This window comes from Bos indicus, chromosome 3 (assembly GCF_029378745.1).
Source record: "Bos indicus isolate NIAB-ARS_2022 breed Sahiwal x Tharparkar chromosome 3, NIAB-ARS_B.indTharparkar_mat_pri_1.0, whole genome shotgun sequence".
Classification (NCBI taxonomy): domain Eukaryota; kingdom Metazoa; phylum Chordata; class Mammalia; order Artiodactyla; family Bovidae; genus Bos; species Bos indicus.
In genome coordinates this window covers 41,889,602-41,908,610 of record NC_091762.1, presented here as the reverse complement: position 1 = coordinate 41,908,610, position 19,009 = coordinate 41,889,602, and the positions used below count along the sequence as shown (strand labels likewise).

Genomic DNA, 19,009 nt, shown 5'->3' with positions numbered 1-19,009 from the left:
AGGAACCATAGATAGAGATTTTGAGTTCATGATAAATATTATCAAAAACTTATCACTATATGAAATGTTACATATGGAAACTCACTATTTTCTTTCTTTTTTATCTCTACATTTTGGTAATGCTCTGACACACTGGCATTTTCTGAATGCATAGATATAAGTGCATGTGCAAGTAGTAAGTATTATGATTCAAGTTCCACAAAAACAAACGTCACACAAACACAGTCAGACCATGATCATATTATTATTTAAATGACATAGAAGTTTGTTAATGATCTGGTTAATTCAGAAAAATACCAGTTAAACAGTTCACTTAGAATTAAAACTTTCTGAGCTTGGATTTCTTTACTGATTGAATAACAAGTATGATTTTAAACAGTCAATGTTTCCCTCATAAAATTCATTTGTTGGACATTTAAAAAAAAAAAACAGTGATTAGAATAAGTTCTTATTTATTTCAGGCACAAACTGATAATTTATCAAGAAAACACTTTTAAACTAAGTGTTTAATGCAAATCACACTTTTAAACCTATATTACCCCCATTGCAGTGACAGTAGTAAAATCTGTGCTTGCTCTAGCAGCACATACACTATAATTGGATATGGTGATGAACTCTTCCATAGAAAACAATAAAGTGCTTTACAAGCCGTACATCTCACAAAAAAGCTGTGAACATCCAGGTTTTGAATTTACATTGTATCATATTACATTATTTCCTTGAAAGTAATGGAGACCCAGATATCCACTAGAGGCCATCTACTAAAAATTCATTCATTTCTGAAATTGACTTTCTTCATACAAACTCTTGATGTACAAAATATTGGCTTAATAGTTTTGTAGTGTGTGTACAATGACAATGGAGTCCCCTAAATTTTCTAACTCTCAAAAGCAGAGGAGAACATATGTAAGTGTTTCAAAGAGAAGACAGCATTGCAAAAGAACACAGAATAAATCATGCTAATATCTTTTTGTAGGTTAAAAAAAATTGTTAAATTTTAACAATTTCAAGATTGAGTTTTTCATCCTAAAATGTTGATGGTAAGATATTTGAGAATGATATTTTACTTGTGACATTTGAAGTGAATTACTCTTTAAGAATTATTTCTTTATACAATGCCTTATCTGATTTATTATATCCTTACTTTACAAAGGAAATGATGATATTATGTATATGTGAAACTAAACATTTACAACAATTTAAGTTATATATTGTTTATTATAGAATATACTTTTTAAATTGTAAAACCAACCCACACTGGTTTCCATAAAACTGCCTTAAGTATGAAGAAAGTACATCCAAAAACCATGACATGTTTCATATATATTGATTATATGTTTTTGGTGTGATTAACATAAGATATTATTAAAGCTCTGTTTTTTTTATTACACCACTTCTGCACACAATGAATCAGGGTAACAAGGGGTTGTCTTCTCATCTTGTGTTCTGAATTGATTATTTAAACATTTAAACCACTTGGGCAACTCCCAAGTTTTCCCACAATTTTCTTTTATACAAATCTTGCCAACAGCTCTTCAGAATTTATAAGTCTAGATGACATTACAAAAATTTAATCTTAAGAGTTTTCATATGTGCTTCATATATTTTTAGAATCCTGATATAAGGAGTTAATTATTGCCAGTTGTATGTAAAATTTAAGTTAAAACATTGATATACTTAATTATATAAGAACAAAATTTGAATGTGTAATAAATGAGTAGAGTCCAGTCCAGTTGTGACCATGCTGCATCTTTGCAAGCAACTATATGGGTTGCTTCCAGTGGAGTGAACAGAGTAGCTCATCCTTACTGAATCAGTTTTAGGATTCCATGTCAGTGATCCAATAAACTTGGGGTAAAATAAAGAATCTATGTAAGAGATCTGGCTTGATTTTCTTTTTAGCTTATAATGCTTATGTAAAGGAGTATGTTGAGAAGATACTTCTTTCTTGACCACTCTCGAAAAGTGACCCATAATGATTACTGAGATTAAACTTCAGTGTATTTTATAAAAAAATATTACTTACTTTCACAGAAGTGAAGAGATACAATTGCACAATGGTGGTTACAATGGTAGAAATACGTATTGCCAATAAAGTGTTAGCAAGAGATTTAAAAATGACTGTACAGCACCGCATCAGAGAATTGTATAACAGCAAAATGATTAATATTATTTTCTCATATAAATAAGATCTTTAAATCTGTTTTAGAAATAAATGAGGGGAAAGTGTTTTTCCCCCTAATTCCTACCAAAATATTTTCTGATGTGGAGCAAAACACAGTAAAAAATGACAGATTAAAAAAAAAAAAAGACATTCATGCATTTAAGCCACCATTAATCTCTGACTCTAATATAAGGCAGATCATTAATCTTTTGTAAAAGTATGACTTTAGCCACTTAAGCTCTTTTAGTGCTTTTCATGACAAGGACATGATAGGCCTTGTAAATTAAGAAGTTAAGATGTGTTTCCAACAGGTTAATTTATACAAGTTCAGATGTTTTTTGAAACACCAACTTTATAATAAAATAATGCTTTGGAGAAATGATGAAAGTTATAATAAAGAGAAAACAGAAGGGGTCCTATAGAGTTGATCACAAATGACACTGTTTAGATTGATGACAACAAATTACATTTGCTTATGTGTCATCCTCAGTCTTAATGATGTGGAAAAGGGTGACATTGAACAGGACCTGGTGACCATTGTTCCAGGCATACAGAGCTCTATCTCTTGCATTGTAGTCAAGCATGGATATGTGAAAGTATTGGTTATGAAAGGGAATGTCCGTGTACTCATATGTGGAGGTTTTGGTGGAATAGGAATAATACACCTTGGCTCCAGTTAAGTGGGAGTTGGTGACATACAGTGTCCCACAGATCATGAAGGATTCCCCTGCACTTCTCTTGGGATAGCCAGTGTTCCAGCTCTTCATCACCTCCAGTGTATCTTGGTTAAGTTGGCTGATGACAATATTGCCTGCATTCTGGTTAGTTGCATACACAGCCCACAGCCCGATTTCATCAGCCATTAAGTCGATGTCAGAGAACCCACCCCATGTGTAAGGATAAACGTTGTGAAAACCAGCATATTCCAGGCTTCGTTGGGCAAGCACTCTCCCCAAATCAAAGCTGTATTTGATGATGATGTTACTCTGATACTTGTTAAAATAGAGTGAGCCATTGTAGACAACATGGTTAGTTCCTGCCCATTTGAAAGGGAGGTTGTATGTTCTTGATTCAGCCCCACTGACAAAGTCAGCAATTGATTTGTACTCACGGACAATTTTATTGTTGGTATAACTGTCCATGTACCAAACCTGGAAAAAAGGGGGAAAATGGAATAATTAAATTATATACGTTTTTGAGAATTCCAAAATAAAGACACTAAGAATCAGGACATATTACTATTGTTATTCTCAGGCTCTGGAATGTTCTCTTTCTACTTACTGCTGCAGTGTGATAGTACTGCAGACTTTGACAAAAAACAGTGGCATGGCCTATATGAAAAGGAACAATGTACTGCCTTGAAATTGATTTGGTTTTTTGTCCTTTCTTTTTTTATTGTTTTTAAAATTTTTGATCATTTGGTGCTTATCACTGAGTGAATCATATATCAATGCAAAACACATCACTTTGTTCATTTACCTGATCAACTTGATTAGTGATAATTGCAAAAATCATCACATTTGGAAAATTTATTTATTCCACCCCTTGCTCTGAAAAATGTATGGTCTACTTTTGTACATTCAACTTATTTTCCCTTTATGGACACCACAGAACCTTCTAGTAATAATTGTTCATTGGATCATCCTATAGGTACAAGCACCTTTTAATGAAATAATTTTACTAATTAAGCTACTAAACTTAATTGGATATAACTTGTTTGGATATAACCCTTGAGAATCCTAATGTATACTGAGTTCAGTAATAGAACATTAATAGAACCACGGTATGTTTCTAATATATTGATTTTCTTAATATGGATATTGCCAAATACCCTTAAAGTTTCAGCAATGGTTTCTTTAAAATTACCCCTAGATTCTAGGAATATGTGGCTTGTTTAGTGAATTGGTTAACTCTTGAGATTTTTACTTATTTAGTGTTTTTTTTTTTTTTTTTTTTTTTACACTAAGGAGCAAATTATAGGAGTATACGGAGAATTTTGTCCACTTATAATTAGCTCTTTAAAAGCATAAAACAGGTTTAAAACCAGTAAAAATTAGGCTCACTATACTGATAAATTATAGGATAGAACATTTTACTAAAGTAAGTTTAACATATATCTGTAGATATGTTAATATTATCAAACTGAAAATATTTGCAAACAGTAAGTATAGTACTTTCCAAGTAGAAATTGATGTCCTTGAAAACAAGTGAATAATCTAGTAGACATAAAATTTAATAAAACATAATTCTAAGCAAAGGTATTTGAGGAAGCAACATACTCTGTTATTTTTCTCAGATGCTAGCGGATCTGTCATCCAAGCACCAAATCGGGTTCCAGATGTCTTGACTGTAATTGGGCCTGTGATTTTCATCAGTTTGCCACAGGCTGAAAATAGAGTAATATAAACATGTTGGGTGAAAATGGCCAGTGATTCCAACACACATATTTACACCAACAGCAAAGAAACGAATCCTAAAACAAAACAAAGAGAATTAATATCATTTATTCTAAATAAATGATCATTCATGTTGGGTGCTAAGATTTAACTATAATTTGAATCATAAGTAGTGGCTTTTTCAGTGCTGTAAATCCAAAGTGTGGAGTTTTAAAATGAGAAATTATTTCTATAATCTGGACAGAAATAAATGAAGAAAGTCACTTTACCAATCCAGCTGCTGTTTCTAAGTAGTCAGAAAAGTTAAACTATCCATGGACCTGTTTACCTGATCTTCAGCTCAGCTTCCCCTCACCTCACCCTCTCTCTTCATGCTTTGAGACTTTGGACTACTTTTATAAGCCAGAAAGAATTCTATAAGCTGATTTTCAGTTTCTACTGGTAAATGAGCAGCTCCTGTGAAAGTTATTTTTATAGAATATAATAATAACACTGTAATCACAGTCTGCCTGAATGAGGTAAAGTTTTAAAGGGTAAAATGCCTTTAGGTCTGGTAGAGCAGCCCTAAGCTTTAGTAGAAGGGGAAAAAAAAAAAAATCCCTCAAAACTCAAGCCCTCAGACCCTGTAGTCCCATGCCATGAAAGATACAGAGTATAAATTGATATAATAAATGATACAAAATAATGACTGCTGAAAAATTATAGTTTTTATCACTCTAGTTATGAATAAAATCTTAGGAAGAGCTTAGACATCATAAGTGCCAAAGTCTAAATGAAAAAGGAACCCAGGCATTTTGTGAATTTTTTTTTTTAACAGCAAAATTTAAAAGTAATTTATCATACACATTCTGAGTGTCTATCAATGTTGACTTTGGTCTAAACAAAAAATATTTCCTATTCATTTATACCACTTTTTCCTTTCTGTTCTTTTTTTTCCACTTAAAAAATTGTTCTAAATGGCCCATGCTGCTTATCCACCTCTGCCTGTCCTTAGAATTGATAAAATTCTCCTTAGTAGCTGTTGGTTCCTGTGTGTTTGGAAAGAAAAGAACAGATCCCCAAAACAAATAAAGGGCAAAACTAATTGTAGCTTTGGGCTTATCCTGGCTAAGTTTTCTCTATGTATGTTAATCATAAGAATAATTTATAACTGGCAGAATACTAAGCATGCAGCTAGAAAGATGATAAATGCTAACATTATATTTTGTTCTATTACTTTATTGATAACTACACAGTAAGTAATCTCCAGCTTTTTGTAAAGTCTAAGCGCAGGAGCAGCCAAGAGGAGCTACCCACCGCCCGAGGCCAGGGACCGCGGCCCAGGCGAGCAACCCCACACCCAAGGAGCAGTGGCTGCGCAGGCGCAGGAGGGCCCAGAGGAGCTATTCCACGTTCAAGGTCAGGAGGGGGGCGGTGAGGAGATACCTCTCATCCAAGGTAAGGAGCAGCGGCTGCGCTTTGCTGGAGCAGCCGTGAAGAGATACCCCACGACCAAGGTAAGAGAAACCCAAGTAAGACAGTAGGTGTTGCAAGAGGGCATCAAGGTAGACACACTGAAACCATACTCACAGAAAACTAGTCAATCTAATCACACTAGGACCACAGCCTTGTCTAACTCAATGAAACTAAGCCATGCCTGTGGGGCAACCCAAGACGGGTGGGATATGGTGGAGAGGTCTGACAGAATGTGGTCCACTGGAGAAGGCAATGGCAAACCACTTCAGTATTCTTGCCTTGAGAACCCCATGAACAGTATGAAAAGGCAAAATGATAGGCTATTGAAAGAGGAATTCCCCAGGTCAGTAGGTGTCCAATATGCTACTGGAGATCAGTGGAGAAATAACTCCAGAAAGAATGAAGGGATGGAGCCAAAGCAAAAACAATACCCAGTTGTGGATGTGACTGGTGATAGAAGCAAGGTCAGATGCTGTAAAGAGCAATATTGCATAGGAACCTGGAATGTCAGGCCCATGAATCAAGGCAAGTTGGAAGTAGTCAAACAGGAAATGGCAAGAGTGAACGTCGACATTCTAGGAATCAGCAAACCAAAATGGACTGGAATGGGTGAATTTAACTCAGATGACCATTATATCTACTACTGCGGGCAGGAATCCCTTAGAAGAAATGGAGTAGCCATCATAGTCAACAAAAGTCTGAAATGCAGTACTTGGATACAATCTCAAAAATGACAGAATGATCTCTGTTCATTTCCAAGGCAAACCATTCAATATCACAGTAATCCAAGTCTATGTCCCAACCAGTAACACTGAAGAAGCTGAAGTTGAATAGTTCTATGAAGACCTAAAGACCTTTTAGAACTAACACCCCAAAAAGATGTCCTTTTCATTATAGGGGACTGGAATGCAAAAGTAGGAAGTCAAGAAACACCTGGAGTAACAGGCAAATTTGGCCTTGGAATACGGAATGAAGCAGGGCAAAGACTGATAGAGTTTTGCCAAGAAAATGCACTGGTCATAGCAAACACCCTCTTCCAACAACACAAGAGAAGACTCTACACATAGACATCACCAGATGGTCAACACCAAAATCAGATTGATTATATTCTTTGCAGCCAAAGATGGAGAAGCTCTATACAGTCAACAAAAACAAGACCAGGAGTTGACTGTGGCTCAGATCATGAACTCCTTATTGCCAAATTCAGACTGAAATTGAAGAAAGTAGGGAAAACCACTAGACCATTCAGGTATGACCTAAATCAAATCCCTTATGATTATACAGTGGAAGTGAGAAATAGATTTAAGGGCCTAGATCTGATAGACAGAGTGCCTGATGAACTATGGACGGAGGTTCATGACATTGTACAAGAGACAGGGATCAAGACCATAAGAAATGCAAAAAAGCTAAATGGCTCTCTGGGGAGGCCTTACAAATAGCTGTGAAAAGAAGAGAAGTGAAAAGCAAAGGAGAAAAGGAAAGATATAAGCATCTGAATGCAGAGTTCTAAAGAATAGCAAGAAGAGATAAGAAAGCCTTCTTCAGCGATCAATGCAAAGAAATAGAGGAAAACAACAGAATGGGAAAGACTAGAGATCTCTTCAAGAAAATTAGAGATACCAAGGGAATATTTCATGCAAAGATGGGCTCGATAAAGGACAGAAATGGTATGGACCTAACAGAAGCAGAAGATATTAAGAAGAGGTGGCAGAAATACACAGAAGAACTGTACACAAAAGATCTTCATGACCCAGATAATCACGATGGTGTGATCACTAACCTAGAGCCAGACATCCTGGAATGTGAAGTCAAGTGGGTCTTAGAAAGCATCACTACAGACAAAGCTAGTGGAGGTGATGGAATTCTAGTGGAGCTATTTCAAATCCTGAAAGATGATGCTGTGAAAGTGCTGCACTCAGTATGCCAGCAAATTTGGAAAACTCAGCAGTGGCCACAGGACTGGAAAAGGTCAGTTTTCATTCTAATCCCAAAGAAAGGCAATGCCAAAGAATGCTCAAACTACCACACAATTGCACTCATCTCACATGCTAGTAAAGTAATGCTCAAAATTCTCCAAGCCAGGCTTCAGCAGTACGTGAACTGTGAACTTCCAGATGTTCAAGCTGGTTTTAGAAAAGGCAGAGGAACCACAGACCAAATTGCCAACATCTGCTGGATCATCGAAAAAGCAAGAGAATTCCAGAAAAACATCTATTTCTGCTTTATTGACTACGCCAAAGCCTTTGACTGTGTGGATCGTAATAAACTGTGGAAAATTCTGAAAGAGATGGGAATACCAGACCACCTGACCTGCCTCTTGAGAAACTTGTATGCAGGTCAGGAAGCAACAGTTAGAACTGGACATGGAACAACAGACTGGTTCCAAATAGGAAAAGGAGTACGTCAAGGCTGTATATTGTCACCCTGCTTATTTAACTTGTATGCAGAGTACATCGTGAGAAACGCTGGGCTGGAAGAAGCACAAGCTGGAATCAAGATTGCCAGGAGAAATATCAATAACCTCAGATATGCAGATGACACCACCCTTATGGCAGAAAGCGAAGAGGAACTAAAAAGCCTCTTGACGAAAGTGAAAGAAGAGAGTGAAAAAGTTGGGTTAAAGCTCAACATTCAAAAAACGAAGATCATGGCATCTGGTCCCATCACTTCGTGGGAAATAGATGGGGAAACAGTGGAAACAGTGGCAGACTTTATTTTTCTGGGCTCCAAAATCACTACAGATGGTGCCTGCAGCCATGAAATGAAAAGACGCTTACTCCTTGGAAGGAAAGTTATGACCAACCTAGATTGCATATTGAAAAGCAGAGACATTACTTTGCCAACAAAGGTCCATCTAGTCAAGGCTATGGTTTTTCCTGTGGTCATGTATGGATGTGAGAGTTGGACGGTGAAGAAAGCTGAGTGCCGAAGAATTGATGCTTTTGAACTGTGGTGTTGGAGAAGATTCTTGAGAGTCCCTTGGACTGCAAGGAGGTCCAACCAGTCCATTCTGAAGGAGATCTGCCCTGGGATATCTTTGGAAGGAATGGTGTTAAAGCTGAAACTCCAGTACTTTGGCCACGTCATGTGAAGAGTTGACTCACTGCAAAAAACTCTGATGCTCGGAGGGATTGGGGGCAGGAAGAGAAGGGGACGACAGAGGATGAGATGGCTGGATGGCATCACTGACTTGATGGACGTGAGTCTGAGTGAACTCCGGGAGTTGGCGATGGACAGGGAGGCCTGGCGTGCTGCGATTCATGGGGTCACAAAGAGTCGGACATGACTGAGTGACTGAACTGAACTGAACTGAAGCTGAAGATATTTCTTCTCTCTTTTTTTTTTAGAAAACTAGATGTGATAGCATCTTTGTACATTTTATACAAATGAGTTACTTTATAATTTCTCAAGACTGGATAAACTGAGCCAATCAGAAGTCAAGTGGCATTATCTATATTGAATAGCAAGATCGTTGGTTAAACCTATTAGCTCAAGTTGGTATAAACTCATGAACAGTATGTGAGTAAAATGTATCAGTTTGAACTAGAAAAAGGTAAATATATCCTGGGTTGTGTTGTGCTTATTCGTGTCTAACTCTTTGCAACCCCATGGGCCATAGCCGGCCAGGCTCCTCTGTCCATGACATTTTCCTGTCAAGAATACTGGAGTGGGTTGTCATCTTCTACTCCAGGGGATCTTCCTGACCAAGGGAATGAACCCAGGTCTCCTGCATTGCAGGCAGATTCTTTACCATGGCACCATGTGGTAAGCCCCAAATGTATCCTGAAAGAGTATAAGTTGAATGTATTCTCTGAATGCACTCAATAAGTGAAAGCTATATACTCTTTAATGGTGGCTTACATAAATATTTGTAAATGCACAGATGACAAAAGTGCATGAAAATTTAAAGTATACATACGTTGAGATAGAAAGACATCCCTTTTACTAAGAAAACACCACAAGTAAAATATGTGGCTTCCTCCTTAGGTGTGAACAATAAATTATTTCATTGAACAAAATATAAATATCAAATGTAGGTGAAATATGAAAAGTAACTGACATGGATGATAGTGCTTTTATTGCCTTTATTTTGCAAGATCTCATCAAAATGATGGTAAAGAAGTAAAATGTGGGGGTGGGGGTCAAAGCAAAGAGAATGGTACCAAAGCCTTGAGAGGAGAAGAAATTTTTAACAGATTTCTAGAAGGCAGAAAGTGATGGAGAATGGTAATTAATTAAAGGTGTAGGATTAAATGAGATGCAATCATGTCTATGCAAAGCAGATAAGAGCTGAGGATGGAGCTGCTCTGCTTTGAAGAAAAGTAAGGGACTCAGCATCTAAGAGCACTCAAAATGTCAGTGCAGGAAGATCCTGAACTCACCTTCTTCCATGGATACAGCAAGTCTGCAACTACATATGGAATAGTTCCAATGGAGTATTATTCCCTTGGAAAGGGATCTGAAAGCTGAATGAACAGAGCCTCCACAACAAAGGGGACAGCATTGAGGTGGGTAGAAGAGGCAGAGGTGGGCCTCTTGACAAGAGAAAAACAAAGCACCAGATTAAAAAGTTCATGGACCATAGGTGAAGAGGATCCACTTCCTGATCTTTAAGCATCTTCTGGAGATGGGTAAAGCAACTGGAATACTACCTGTGGACTGAGACACCCGTGGGAGCAATTTTGCAATCTCAGGCCACCTTGCTGAGGCCAATGCTGGTGGTTGCCATTTTGAAATTCTTCCTCTAACTTGTTAGTGCCAGTGGGTGCAGGGGAGGTGACTGTTGCTTTTCATTCTAGCCATACACGTACAATATTGAATTATAATTTAAAAAGTTAATATAGTTGCAAAAACTTAAAAGTGGACATTAAAAAAGCAAAAGTCACATTTATATACTGCCTATTGAAAAATCATTCCCAGATTTTTATTTGCCATGCTTCCTTGCAGGTCTAGGAGGTAGTTGGAAATTGAAGATGCAAATAGTCTCCAGAATTGGAAGCTGTGAATCCTCTGCATTTTAATTTGATTTCAGTACTGTAAGCACTAGAGTGAAATTGTGTTCTCTAAACTTCTTGCTCTGTTGTACAATTAATAATGCAATCTCTCTCTCTTCAGTTTTTTTATCTTAAAAAGGTAGAATCCATATTATGAATTTTAACATTCATCAGTCACTTCATATAGGTGTTAAGATAAGCTAGTAAGTGATAACATTGGTTACTACATTTGCAGGAGCTGTACTAAAAGGTACTGATCATGTGATTCCAGTAGAATTGTTTTTTGTTTCAGAATAGTAACTGATTATGACCTTGGAATAATATGTGGCTATTGAATATCTTTCTCTATAAAAGGAATAATTAGATTAAAAGGTCTTAAAAAATATCTTTCAAAGGTAAATAACATTACATGATCATTAAAAAAGTAGATACAAAGAATCTCAGATGCCATTTTAAATTACTTCTGGAGATAGATCAATATAATGTACCACATATGAAACATAAAGTAGGATAATGTTCACCCCCACAAAACTTTATACCCAGAGGAAATGACCAAATGGTAACACAATCAATAATAAATTATGATGATGTCAGACTGTTTTGATACTGAAAGTGAATAGAGATTTTGTAGTTACAAAGTTTAATATAACATTTTAGATGGACAGACCATAAAGTTAAACCCCAAACTGGGGTTTTTAACCTGTCTTCTCAGCAAAATTGACCTGGTTGCCGTAGGGGGCCTCCAGTGCCTGAAGACTGAACTATAGCTTGGACAAAGCAAGAAGATGCAAAGCTCGTATTTCCTTCAGTCATATACATACTTTAGATGTTAAGTTGTTTTCTGGGCTTAATGCTTTTTGGGACTAAGATTCTCACCATGAATCTTATGAATCAACATTTCTAGAAACATAACACTTTGGTGGTTTGGGGTATCTTGGCTTCTGAAGCGTTTGGCTCTACCCCAGCATTGTATCTATATGGCAAAGAGATACTGCTAAGTCTTATATTGTTTAGACCAGGAATTAAGAAAGAAATTACACTAGAGGTTAAAAGCTTCTAAACCTCAACTAAAAATGACTTTGCTTTCCTCTTGCAGCAGTAGGATTTTCCTCTGACGTATGATAGAGGGTGAGATAAATAGTTATGATTTAAATGTGAAATAAGTATTTTTAAGCAACCATTTACTGAGAATTTACTATGTACCAGGACTGTGCTAGATACTGAGGGCATAAGGTGAACAGGAAGACAAAATAGGTTCATAGGTTCTAGCTTCTCAAAATATGATTGTTTACATGCTATCCTTTCTGTTCCTCTTCTTTTCCTTTTTTGAATTCCACTGGCAAGGAAAGTTAAGTAGAGTTTATTTCAGACCAAAACTATTTGGAGAAAAAAAAAATATGTAGCATTGAGTGCCCTAAATATCTGTTGATGATAAATAAAATTTATAGAAATTCAGCCCTGGGTACTGAACTATATAATAACACTTCTTTCATTAACACAGCCTTCTTAGATACTAGAAATTTATCTCATTTTAAGCCACATTTAACTGTACTCTTCTTCAGAACATACCCATGAATGGTCAAACATAGAAACAAGCAAATTCAACTAATCTCCCATGTTTTGTTTTCTGTAAAAAATGAAGGTGAGAGTCTTGAAAGGATAAGTTCAATGGAGTTATATTTGTCTAACAACATGGAGTTATTATGTCTAACAACACTTGATAAGGGTAGTGGTCTTATCTGTGTGAAAGTAACTTATGTCTATTATCTAGTAAATCAATATAAATTTACAAACATTTAACTCTGGGAGATTTCAGTGAATAGGTTTATAAGTTAGATGAAAAGCATTTTCAAAATATGCCTGTGAATCTGTGTTATCTCTGGTTTCAAATAAAAATGTTTTGTATCTAATCTGGCCAGGGAAGATCCTATAAATCCTTAAGAACTTTGTGTTTTGTGTACTTTGAGTTTTCTCTGTATATCTTTCTGGTACCATTGTCTTTGTCTTTCCAGTACCATTCGGAATTTGATCTCAGCCCACCATAAGTTTTAATCCCAAAGTGACAGCCTTTCAGTAAACCAGTTGTTGTAATATTAATGTAAAAAGTACACTTGAAGTGAAGAATTCACTTTTGTTTTGTTGAACAAAGCTAGTGGAGGTGATGGAATTCCAGTTGAGCTATTCCGAATCCTAAAAGATGATGCTGTGAAAGTGCTGCACTCGTATGCCAGCAAATCTGGAAAATTCAGCAGTGGCCACAGGACTGGAAAATGTATTTTCATCCCAGTCCCAAAGAAAGGCAATGATAAAGAATGCTCAAACAACCACACAATTGCACTCCTCTCACAGGCTAGCAAAGTAATGCTCAAAATTCTCCAAGCCAGACTTCAGCAGTATGTAAACCATGAACTTCCAGAATTTCAAGCTGGATTTAGAAAAAGCAGAGGAACCAGAGATCAAATTGCCAACATCCATTGGATCGTTGAAAAAGCAAGAGAGTTCCAGATGCCAAAGCCTTTGACTATGTGGATCACAAAAAGCTATGGAAAATTCTTCAAGAGATGGGAATACCAGAGCTCCTTACTGCCTCCTGAGAAATCTGTATGAAAGTCAAGAAGCAACAGTTAGAACTAGACATGAAACAACAGACTGGTTCCAAATTGGGAAAAGCATACGTCAAGGCTGTATATTGTCACCCTGCTTATTTGACTTATATGCAGAGTACATCATGTGAAATGCTGGGCTGGATGAATCACAAGCTGGAATCAAGACTGCCTTGCCGGGAGAAAGATCAATAACCTCAGATATGCAGATGACCCCATACTTATTGCAGAAAGTGAGGAAGAACTAAAGAGCCTCTTGAAAGTGAAAGAAGAGAGTGAAAAAGTTGGCTTAAAACTCAACATTCATAAAACTAAGATCATGGCATCTGGTCCCATCACTCCATGGCAAATAGATGCGGAAACAGTGACAGACTTTATTTTGGGGGGCTCAAAAATCACTGCAGATGGTGACAGCATCCATGGAATTAAAAGACACTTATTCCTTGGAAGAAAAATTCAGTTCAGTTCAGTATCTCAGTCGCGTCTGACTCTTTGCGACCCCATGAATTGCAGCATGCCAGGCCTCCCTGTCCGTCACCATCTTGTGGAGTTCACTCAGACTCATGTTCATCAAGTCAGTGATGCCATCCAGTCATCTCATCCTCTGTCATCCCCTTCTTCTCCTGCCCCCAATCCCTCCCAGCATCAGAGTCTTTTCCAATGAGTCAACTCTTCACATAAGGTGGCCAAAGTACTGGAGTTTCAGCTTTAGCATTATTCCTTCCAAAGAAATCCCAGGGCTGATCTTCAGAATGGACTGGTTGGATCTCCTTGCAGTCCAAGGGACTCTCAAAAGTCTTCTCCAGCACCACAGTTCAAAAGCATCAGTTCTTCGGCACTCAGCTTTCTTCACAGTCCAAATCTCACGTCCATACATGACCACTGGAAAAACCATAGCTTTGACTAGACGGACCTTTGTTGGCAAAGTAATGTCTCTGCTTTTCAGACCAACCTAAACAGCATATTAAAAAGCAGAGACATGACTTTGCCAACAAAGGTTAGTCTAGTCAAGGCTATGGTTTTTCCAGTAGTTATGTATGGACATGAGAGTTGGACTATAAAAAAAGATGAGCATGGAACAATTGCTGCTTTTGAACTGTGGTGTTGGGGAAGACTCTTGAAAGTCCCTTAGACTGCAAGGGGATCCAACCAGTCCATCAAAAAGGAAATCAGTCCTAAATATTTATTGCAAGAACTGATGCTGGCGCTGAAACTCCAATACTTTGGCCACCTGATACAAAGAACTGACTCCCTGGAAAACACCCTGATGCTGGGAAAGATTGAAGGCCGGAGGACAAGGGGATGACAGAGGATGAGATGGTTGGATGGCATTACCTTCACGATGGACATGAGTTTGAGTAAGCTCTGGGAATTGGTGATAGACAGGGAAGCCTGGCATGCTGCCGTCCATGGGGTCACAAAGAGTTGGACCTGGATGAGCCACTGAACTGAACTGAGAATGATGAGAAAGACAGTGATGAGAAAGACATAACACCTCTGTTCTGGTGAAGCTTACATTTTGATGGGAAGAGCGAGAAAATAAATGAAAAAATAAGCAACCTAGCTAATAGATCAGATAAGAATAAATTTAGTGTATATTTAAGTAATTTGATAAAGAGGGACAGGGGAACTGCTTTAGATGGGTGAGTAGGGAATACCTTTCAAAGAAGGTGGTGTTTAATTTGGGATCTAATTGACAAGGAGGAAGCTATGGATCCTTGAAGAGAGATATGTTTAGACTGTGAATCAGCTAGAGGAAGGCAGGATTCTAAAGTAACTGGAGGCATGGTTTAAGAAATTTGCCTGGATTTGAATCCTGATTTTATCACTCACTCCCTGGGGGTCTTGAACAGTTGGTAACCTCTCAGTGTCTGGTGGGTAACAGCAGTAATAATACCTAACTCAAACACTTATTGGGAGGATTATATAAAAATATATGCCAAGTGTTTTGATTAGTGTTTTATACACAGTTAATTGTCTAATAAATGTTAGCCATTTTTATAGGTCAATAAATCTTAGCTATTATTATTGTTCTTGCAAAGGAACTGAATTTGAATATGCTTGAAAGTTAAAAGGAAAACTGAATTTAAAATGAAGAAGGCCAGTGTATCCGGAGAAAACTTGGAAAAGTAGACGGTGAGGTTGTAGAGGTGAATAGAATAAAGCTTTGCAAAATCACTGTAAGTATTTGAATTTTATTCTAGGTTAATGGAAAGCTATTGGAGGATTTTAAGAAAATGGGAAAGTGACAAAATGTAAGTTGTATTTAAAAAAGATCACTCTAGCTATACGTGGAAAATTAATTGTAGGGGAGATATAGGCAAAGAGACCCATTGAATGTTATCACATTGGGCAGATGAGAGATAATGAAAGTGGTAATGAAGACTGGATGAAGCACAAACTGGAACCAAGATTGTTGGGAGAAATATCAATAACCTCAGATATGCAGATGGCACCACTCTTATGGCAGAAAGTGAAGAACTAAAGAGCCTCTTGATGAGAGTGAAAGAGGAGAGTGAAAAAGTTGGCTTAAAACTTAACACTCAGAAAACTAAGATCATGGCATCTGGTCCCATCACTTCATGGCAAATAGATGGAGAAACAATGGAAACAGTGACAGACTTTATTTTTGGGCTCCAAAATGACTGCAGATGGTGACTGCAGCCATGAAATTAAAAGATGCTTACTCCTTGGAAGAAAAGTTATGACCAACCTAGACAGTTTATTAAAAAGCAGAGACATTACTTTGCCAATAAAGGTCCATCTAGTCAAAGCTCTGGTTTTTCCAGTAGTCATGTATGGATGTGAGAGTTGGAGTATAAAAAAAGCTGAGCATGGAAAAATTGATGCTTTTGAACTGTGGTGTTGGAGAAGATTCTCAAGAGTCCCTTGGACAGCAAGGAGATCCAATTAGTCCATCCTAAAGGAAATCAGTCCTGAATATTCATTGGAAGGACTGATGCTGAAGCTGAAACTCCAATATTTGGGTCACCTGATACGAGGAACTGACTCATTGGAAAAGACCCTAATGCTGGGAAAGCTTGCAGGCGGGAGGAGAAGGGGATAACAGAGGATGAAATGGTTGGATGGCATCACTGACTCAATGGACATGAGTCTGAATAAACTCTGGATGTTGGTGATGGACAGGGAGGCCTGGCATGCTGCAGTCCATCGGGTCACGAGGAGTCAGACATGACTGAGCAACTGAACTGAATGAAGATGGAGAAAAGTAGATGTATTTTGGTTTTAAATATTTTTTTCTTTCTTGGATAAAGTCAATGGGACCAGGCTTTGGATTAGATATTAGAGTGGGAAGTAGAAAGAGAAAATCTCAAATTGAAAAATAATTGGGGGTACTCTTTCTACCCCCTTCTGATGCCTATGTCAGAAGCTTTCTCTATCTCCTTTATACTTTAATAAAACTTTATTACACAAAAGCTCTGAGCGATCAAGCCTCGTCTCTGGCCCCGGATTGAATTCTTCTCCTCCGGGGGCCAAGAATCCTGGTGTATTCGTGTGATTCAACAACAACCTTTCATCTTGGGGGCTCGTCCGGGATCCTTCAGGACAAGGTAAGGATGCTTGGAGCTTTAGTCCTTTGTTCTCTTAGCGAACACGTTTTCTGCTGTGCTTTACTAACTCTACGGTGTGCTTGTGTAAATGAATGGCATGCCCTGCGTACAACAAGTAAGGGGCCCTGCTCTGCGGTTCCACGGTGATCTCATACGGCTTATGGCAAAAACCTGTCAGGGCGTTATACTGACCTGCCAATGCCAAGAGGCACCCAATGTCTCCTTCAGGAACCGACCAGAAATGGGCAAAGCGTGTGGACCGAACTCTCCTTTCTCGGTCAAACTTTTCGGTCTCTTTGACCATTTTATAACTCCTTGGGAATTAGAAGTACTAACCTAATCTATCGGATCATAGACTTTCAAGGGACTTGTGATCTATACTGTTATTGTGTACTGTGGCTTAGGTCCCAAACTTGAATTGGTAGTCAAGAAAGCGCCTAGTCTAGCTAGGAATTGAAAGTTATGGATATTGTTCCCCTAATCTATGTAAATGAAACTATTTGTATGGTGATCTGCCCTTCTTCAAGATTCAAGTTAATCATTTTATGGCCCAGGATAAGCCATTTGGCACCAAGACTATCCCAAAATGCATCTTATGGGTGAGGGGCCTAGTGCCATTCTGAATTTTAAGACATTCCTTTCTTTCATTAACAGACTGCTAGTGACTATATAACACCCAGCTGAAGACTAGCAGGCGGGTACTCTTTCTACCCCCTTCTGATGCCTATGTCAGAAGCTTTCTCTATCTCCTTTATACTTTAATAAAACTTTATTACACACACACACACAAAAAGAAAAATAACTGAAATATTGGCTTGTTCAGATGGTCAGATTATAGGGTTATTTACTCAGATTAAATGCTCAGGAAGGAATGGGTTTGGAAACAAAACTCAAGAATTCTGTATGAATTATTTTATGTTGTTTCATGACTATTATCCTTACTAGTAGAGAGGTAGAGATGACAGTATACAAATCTAGATAGTGGACACCCTTCTGAGACAGTTTTCAGAGTCTTCAGCACACTGATATTAATGAAAGCCAGAGCCTTGAAGAGAGGGCACACACAAAGAAGAGGAAAGCATATAAACATAATTCTGGGACATCACAGTATTTATAGCACCCAGTAAAGGAGCCCAATAAGAAGCTATGAATGGAATAGGGAAAATAGTGTAGTGTTAAGAAATCCTAAAGAAGAACATGTTTTAGGAAGGATGAAGTACTGACCTCAGGGGAATACAGAGATTGTTCAGAAATAATCAAAGAAATGATCATGGAATTCGGCAGCAAGAAGTCATTCATGATTAGAAGAATCAAATGAAGACAATGTTGAGATCAGAAGCTGAGTTAGAGTTGGTTTTGAAAAGACTGTAAACTAAAGCAGGAGCTATAAAAGATTATTTTAACTAAGAAGCAGAGAAAAGAGGGTGGAGAAATATGATGTTATGGGAAAATTTAGTTACTGTAACATCTTGTACTGATGTTACTCTTGTTGCTTAATAAAGATTTGTTTGCCTTTATAAATAATCTAGTGAAGAGGGAGAAACTTATAATACAAATGGAAAAAATGAATTTCATAAGCAGATGATAGATGGTGATTGCAGCCATGAAATTAAAAGACAGTTACTCCTTGGAAGGAAAGTTATGACCAATCTAGACAGCATATTAAAAAGCAGAGACATTACTTTGCCAACAAAAGTCTGTCTAGTCAAGGCTACGGTTTTTCTAGTGGTCATATATGGATGTGTGAGTTGGACTATAAAGAAAGCTGAGTGCAGAAGAATTGATGCTTTTGAACTGTGGTGTTGGAGAAGACTCTTTAGAGTAC

General features: G+C 37.6%; 1 protein-coding gene across 3 annotated transcripts in view; it reads right to left on the bottom strand.

Moving 5' to 3' along the window:
- Nucleotides 1–259: 259 nt before the first annotated feature.
- OLFM3 (olfactomedin 3) overlaps nt 260–19,009 on the bottom strand; it is a 222,479-nt gene continuing 203,729 nt past the window's right edge. For all 3 annotated transcript variants that reach the window (XM_070786019.1, XM_019958391.2, XM_019958389.2), the window contains 2 exons: nt 4,444–4,550; nt 260–3,315 (listed from right to left, as the gene is read on the bottom strand). In XM_070786019.1, the coding sequence (XP_070642120.1) occupies nt 2,638–3,315; nt 4,444–4,550 (785 nt within the window). In that variant the 3' untranslated portion in view covers nt 260–2,637. The remainder of the gene's footprint in view (nt 3,316–4,443; nt 4,551–19,009) is intronic.